This window comes from Gavialis gangeticus, unplaced genomic scaffold, assembly GCF_001723915.1.
Source record: "Gavialis gangeticus isolate Ggan-Ray unplaced genomic scaffold, GavGan_comp1, whole genome shotgun sequence".
NCBI lineage: Eukaryota > Metazoa > Chordata > Crocodylia > Gavialidae > Gavialis > Gavialis gangeticus.
The window spans coordinates 153,919,579-153,926,774 of record NW_017729032.1 but is presented as its reverse complement, the minus strand read 5'-3'; the positions used below and the strand labels follow the sequence as shown (position 1 = coordinate 153,926,774).

Here is a 7,196-nt window from a genome sequence, read left to right as displayed (position 1 = left end):
TTTTAAGAGGAGGTTGGATGACCACCTTACTGGGGTCATTTGACCCCAGTGCTCTTCCTGCCATGGCAGGGGGTCGGACTAGATGATCTGCTCAGGTCCCTTCCGACCCTAGAAACTATGAAACTATGAAACTATAAGGTATTGGACACGTATTCATATGGTCTGAACAAAATCCAGGCAGGTGAGACTCACTACACAAAAGACATTATTTCCTGGCTTCTTTGACTTACTTTTCCCTAAAAGTCTCTACACTCAACCTCCTTTTCATTGATACTAGCACTGCTCTGTTTGGATACTTGTTGGCATTTGGTAAGGAGTTAAGTATGCAGATGCCAGATCTGGCAAAAGGCACATCCGTACTACAGACTCCACTTTGGTGCTGAGATAACTGAGCTAACTTAATCTGACCTACGCGGGATATAGGTAGTAATCTCGCTGCAGTGGCATGGAGCTTAGTCTTGGTTAATTTACCATGCATTAGCAAATACATCTATTATTCAGCTTGCTCACAATAGCCTCCTCAGTATTTTGTAGCCCTCACAAATTAAAAATCTGGACTTTGCTATGCCCTCACAAAATTGGAAAGTAATAAACATGTTTAATATAATTACATTTCTATAGTATTATTTGAGGTGTCATCTGGGAAGCATGGAGCTATCTGTCTTGAAAGTGTTAGCTACAGGAAACATATAACCCTAGCTCTTCATCTTTTTATGCAAGTTTTATATTTGATAGTGGATGTAATTCAAGCTGATAACTTTGATCTATCAAGTGATAAGTCTGAGTCCTATGTGAGAGACTAGCTTTCAATCTATTTGAGATCAGTTGACACATTATATGTATGGCTCAGTACAGTGCCATGTAGAGATAGTTATGGCAGAGCTGAACTAAATAAATCAAAAGCACTGTAGCCTAAGAAGCAGAGTATATTACCTCAGGCAGAGCACCAGGCTAACCTGCCTATACTGCTTCTGGTGCATTGTGCCATGTAGACATAATTTAAGTCATAAATGTAATCAGAATCCAACCAGTGACTATTTAAATCAATAGAAAGACCCCCCGTCACGTGGGTGAGACTGCTTCTTGATAGTGACTGAGCATGTACAGAAGAGGATGATAATTTCCTCTACTAGTTTAGCTTTCAGAAAGTGCAAGGCTTTCCTCAAGCTTTGGCCAAGAGGCCAGTGCTGGATAGGTGGATTGCTATCTTAGTATATTTTGGACTGTTTTGTTTGGGTTTTCTGATTTCTCTTCTTTCTATTTATTTTATTTATATTTTTCTTTCTTTTTATTTTTTTCCTTGCTTGACTTCCATTTTAAAAAGGGCATTTCCTGTATTAATCTGGCTGCATGAACCTTGAGACTTTTTGCAACTGGGCTGATCTTATGTTATGATACTTACACTGGATATTTGTCTGTGTCCCACTGTAAGACAACCTCTCCAGCCACCATTGCCAGGTCTCACTATATCTGCAGTTTTTCTTAAACCCTCATCTCTGGGGTCATATGCAGAAATCTGCTTCCTTCTGTTTACAAAGTAAGTTTCTAGTCTTCATACTTGAGGGGGGAAAACTTGAAAGTGTGTATCCCCTAGCGAGAAAGTACATGAAACAACTCCCACATTTGCTATTTTAAATATCCTACAATTCTTAAAACAAATTCATGGTTTTGAAGGTATTTAGCAGTTGATTTATTTTTTTTTTAATGCCAGGATATAATCATGCTATTCTTCTAACTTCTGTGCAATGCTTAACATATGTCTGCTCTACCGAGAGGTGTGAATAAACACCTCTTGGGATGTGGTTTGAATTAGATCCATATGGCAGCAAATCATAAATAAATGAATATAGGGATATTTGCCTACAGAAAGGGATCAGGCATAGGCCCAAGGCCATCAGCTAACTAGCACTGTCCTCCTCCAAACACTTGAAGCTGAAGAATAAGCTCCTGGACAAGTATAACCTTTGAAGCACTTCATACACCTTCAAAGTGCTTCAAAGGGTAAGTAGACTGGCATCCAAGTCCTATGAAGCACTCCAAAAATGGCAAAAAAAGTGCTTCAGAATAACTGTGGATTGAAATAGTAGCGGCTTGGAAGCACTTTATTTTCAAGCACTTCCAGTTATGACTGCATGCTCTACAGAGCTTGACAGGGGGTTGCTTAGTCCTCTGGCATCCTGAGATGTGGAGGTGGAGAGCAGGGCAGACAGCAAATGAATATTCTCCAATGTCTTCATCTGTCCCTGGGGCTAGAGAGCAGGAATCCCTGCACATCTCTGATGTTGGTCTCCCTCTTCTAGTAGGAGGGTCCAGGGGTTTCCCCATTCCAGCAGGGGGGAGCACTGCAGTTCTGGTGAGTGGAGGTGGGCACTCAGTCATTCTCAGCAGTTCCTAGAGGTGGAGAGAGCTATGCAGGGAATTGCTCTCTCCAACCCCAGGAGCCTCTGGAACCAGGAAGCTGGAAGCTGAGCACATAGGGGGATGCTCATTGCCTGTTTTCCCCACTCCCCTTCCCCACCCTGTGTGGGTGGGGGGCCATTCAGGACCAAGGAGTCCCCCACTGTACCCACCAGCTAAAGAGCAGGGGGGAGCACTGCAGTTCTGGTGAGTGGAGGTGGGCACTCAGTCATGCTGTTGTGGAGATTTGGAAGCATTCTAGCAGAAAGGAAAGTATGGCAAGGGGCTGCACATCTGTCCACAGCTGAAGTGCTTCATTTTTTGAAGCACTTCAAATCTTACATATGTCTCAGGCCTTAGAGAAAGAAGGAACTGGAAGGGGAGGGGGGATTCTCCCTTAAAGTCTAATAATGTCTGAAGTTATACAATAAATAGTCTAATTGTGGGTTTGGAGACTAGAACCAGCTTTTGAAGAACATGAAACAGAATAAATGAAGCAATCACATCTTGCTGCATAGGACCTACCAGAGATCCCTATCCATTCAAACTCTTTTTCCATAAGGCCAAACTCTCTAACATTTTCTGTAGCAAGAAGGTTCATAAGCTCTATTCCCCATTTTCCTTTCAATCATATGAGTAACACTTTTGTAAAACTGCATGCGTTTTGCAGAATGCTGCAATGTTATCAAAACATTCAGAAGCTTGTCTCATTACTTACATCACATACTTCTTACTCAGAGGTCAACTAATCCAAACTATGCTATTTCTTGATAAATAAATAAATAAATATCTCTCTCTCTCTCTCTCTCCAGCTGTGCAAGTGTGAATGTGAACAGCTGCTGGATGTTACAAGAGTATTCTATATTTTGTTAAGAACACCTTACAAACCTTTAATGTGTCATCTCATTTCAAGAGTGAGCTTACATCTTGTTACTCATCTACAATTTCCTGTAATTAATGTTGTTCACAGCAAATGGATGGTTTTAAATCCATGTCTTCCCAGGATCACCGTCATCCTGATAGACTGAAATTCTTGCTGCAAACTTACATATTTCTACCCCTTTAGCTGTGATAATCAAGTCATTACCTTTGATGCTGTTGCTGATTGTAATGAGTGTAATGACTCAGTTAAATATTTAAACCTTGGCAAAAATACACTCACAACTGCATATTTGTAATTCTGTTCTAGAAGCTGTCAGGCTCTGATATCTTGTACTGAGAGGACATCAAAGAAAGAAGGAAAGAAAGGCTTTCATTTTCAGCTGCATTTTTCCTACTCTCCTGAGGGAGTCACTGAGCATTGGACACAAAGCCAGTGTTAAGACCTGCAGTCACGGCAGCTGTAAATCTTCACAAGCAAGGCCATTGTGTAGTACCTCTAGGTCAACCAGGCCTCTCTGTAAGGAACAAGACCAGCTCTGTTTATCATGCAGCTGTGCACATTCCTAGGCAGCCCACATGGAAGAAAGTGTTGAGGCTACACAAGAGGAAACGTGTGTGGGCTAACAGGGTGCCCCTGGGTGTCTCCAGGCCCCCCATTTGTTACTTACCATCCCAACCCATCATTCACACAGAAACTCTAATCAGGTCTAGGGGTTTCTCCAGTCTCAGACACTATACATTAGCAGTAAACAGTGGCTGGCCCCACTGTGCCTACGTTAGCTGAGAAAGCATGACTACTGCAGATTCTGCTTTCCCTCATCTCTCTGCAGGCCGTGGGCTTGTCTAAACTCAGAACATAATTGAAGTCTTATAGCACATTAACACAGGTCCACTGCTATGTTTTAAGTCCCCAGGCATTTTCCAAGTCCCCCAAGCCCACAGAGAGCCCTGAAGGGGTAAGGTAGCTCCACTGGTGGGGGAGTGGAGGACCCTGAAAAAGCAGTAGGATGCACCTCATGTTCTGCAGACTACAGTTCTGGCAAAGGTTTGTTGTGCCCCAGACTGCAGGGCAGTTTGAAAGATGACCTGTCACTGAAGCCAGAGGATTGCAGCTAAGCAGATTCAATAGCTGGGAGAGTGATGGGTGCTACAGAAAGCCTCCTGACCTGCTTAGTAATCTGAGAAGTGCTCCAAGAATAGGATTTATCTTTCCTGAGCACCTGTTAATTCCTCCTGAAGTGAACAAGAGTTTTGCTACTTGAGGAATGCAGGTTCTAACAGCCAGAGTTCAAGCCCATCTACTGTTTAGCTCGTTGCATTTATTAGCAGTTGAAACTCTGTTAACTGTGCTGGGTCAATGATTACATATACACACTCTCCCTTAATGCACTGTGCTACAGAGGTGGCTAAAAATATATCGTGATTGACTAAAATGAAAGAAATGTATTACCTGCTAAAGCCATTTTCAATTCGTTCGACATCATCATCAGAGGCTCTGACAGACAGCCTGTGCATACTAGGGTAGGAATGCTGGGTGTTGATTTTAGCCATTTTGCTTTACATATCAACATCCAAATGACAGCTGAAACACACACACACACACAAATGTTGGAAAACCAGCAAAAGACATCAAACATGGTACATATTAAAAAGAAAGATTTATTAAAAAAGCAAAATATCTTAGTAATTTGGAGACTAGTGAGTGATATTTGTAAATGCGACAAGAGCATTACTTTGAGCATGTAAACTAGACAGAACAAAATGCCAGAGAATGCACAATGGAAAATAATGCTTCATTGGTGTAGAACTAAATTAGAAAACACAATAGATATTTTTAGCCTCTAGACACTATAAATACTTACTATAACAAGTATGATATATAATACGCCTGCATTTAAAAATCCTGTTAGAATTATATTAAGTTGAGCAAGCCCGCCAAAAAACTTAGATGGTCTATGAATTAAGGTTATTCATTCAATCTTAATACATCTTATGGTAGAATTTAATTACATGGCCACATCCTATTTTTCCTCAAGAACCCCTTGCTCACTGCACTGTGTGGAGTGAGCTAACTGAATGAATAATCATGCTTTTTTTTCCTTCATCATTTAATGTGTGACCCTATACTTTATGACATACCATTCTAAACCCTGCAGTATCTAAAACCTTCGTTTTCTTGTGAGCTTCCTTTTATTGCTCTCACTCTGTCCAGGGCCAGGTCCTAATTGTCTTCTAAGGCACCTCTAATGTATTTTAGGCCACTGTTGCAAAGCTTATATTTTCGATTCTATGACCCAGGGTGGTGATTCAAATTGACATGGCTAGACATCTGGGGCCAGATTCTATTCCATCTATTAGGTGCATAAGTGGACTTAGAAAGCCGAGTGTTTTTCTATTCCACCTTTGAGTGGCTAAAAATCTATTAATATACCTACTTTGGTAATACATTATCATCTGATCCCTAAGACTGAATCACAAAAAAAGCAGCAAGGAGGAGGAAGACCCACCCACCTTTTGTATTAACAGTTTCTCAGGAAGTCAAGCAGGGTGGAATAAGATCACATTTAAGCACTTATGTTCACTTGTGGGCCTAGGAGCTACACCTAAATGATCTTAGGGTATAAATAGATGTGCCAAGGGAAGCTGATCTGCTTCACTAGGTGAAATGCATGTTGCCTGTTGTCCTACTCCTCAATCCTGTGGGATAGGGGCAACATGTTCCCCTCTTGCAGAGATGCACCCCAGGGAATCTCCAGGCCACGTCTCTGCAAGAGGGGAAAGCTGGCTCCAGTGCAATCCTGGGGCTGAGACTGCCAATCAGATGACTGGCAATCTTAGTCCCAGGATGGCACCAAAGCATGTTTGACTTACCAGCGTGGTCCCAGCCCCAAGACCACACCAAAGTGTTGACAGGAGCTTAGAGAATCCCTTAGAGAATCCCAAACAAAGAAACCCAGCCAAGTGCTTCTAGGGCTTTGGGGCCTGATCCTCTGCACTCCAGGACTGTAGCGAATGGGGAACTGGCAATTCCCAGCTGTATGGGCAGCTCTGGGCTGACTGAATTCTCCCACCATATACCTAACAGACATCTTCCACAATAAAAGAGCACAAACTGATACCACCTATATTGTACCCACAAATTTGGGGGATTTGCAGCATGACAAAGGGTATGAACATCTGTTTGCTTGGCCTTTGTGCAGCCATGAAAATTTTGGTGATGTCTGTTTCCACTCTTAGACACCTAGGTAGGATCCTATTTTATCTTGTTCAAGTCCTGAAAATTCCTAAATGTATCTACTTTTGTAGATGAACCACCCACTCACTACCTGCATTAACTCTTTTTCATGGACCCGAACAGTGTGGAATAGAATCACATTTACCTACTTGGTTGATAGTTCCCTAGTGTCTCAGCAGAAAGATGCCTATAGCTAGCTAACAGGAAACTAAGCTACAGGGATGCATCTGAACTTTTGCTCTTCCCTGGATCTTTGGTATTCGATTCATGGCTGCAAGGAAAGTACTTCAGTTACATCAGGATCCAGAAAGCTCAGGGGGTAGGCACTGACCTGTACCAGAAAGGCCTAAATGACAGCGCCTTCGTGTTTAGCATAAAGAATAGTGCCCCCCATTTATTCTTGAATTTGGCTGGTGGGGAAATAGGATGCAATCACCATTTGCCCCAAAGGATAGTAATAAAAGTACCTGCCCAACAAGTCAAAGACCTGCTTCTAGGTCCATCCTGAAGATATTGAAACCCGTATCTCCCACTCCCCGAGTGAGCGCCCTCACCACCAGGGGGAGCTACATAGGCCACGGAACAAGGTGGGCCACCCAAGCCATGGCCCAACCAATTTTTAGCACATTAATTTAGCTAGCTATGTAGTTAAAAAAATAGCTATACAATTTTAACTGGAATG

The 7,196-nt window shown here is 42.3% G+C and overlaps 1 protein-coding gene across 2 annotated transcripts in view; it reads right to left on the bottom strand.

Moving 5' to 3' along the window:
• CNGA3 (cyclic nucleotide gated channel alpha 3) overlaps positions 1-4,850 on the bottom strand; it is a 56,563-nt gene extending 51,713 nt beyond the window's left edge. For both annotated transcript variants that reach the window (XM_019525607.1, XM_019525606.1), the window contains exon 1: positions 4,730-4,850. In XM_019525607.1, the coding sequence (XP_019381152.1) occupies positions 4,730-4,830 (101 nt within the window). In that variant the 5' untranslated portion in view covers positions 4,831-4,850. The remainder of the gene's footprint in view (positions 1-4,729) is intronic.
• Between the last annotated feature and the right edge of the window lie 2,346 nt (positions 4,851-7,196).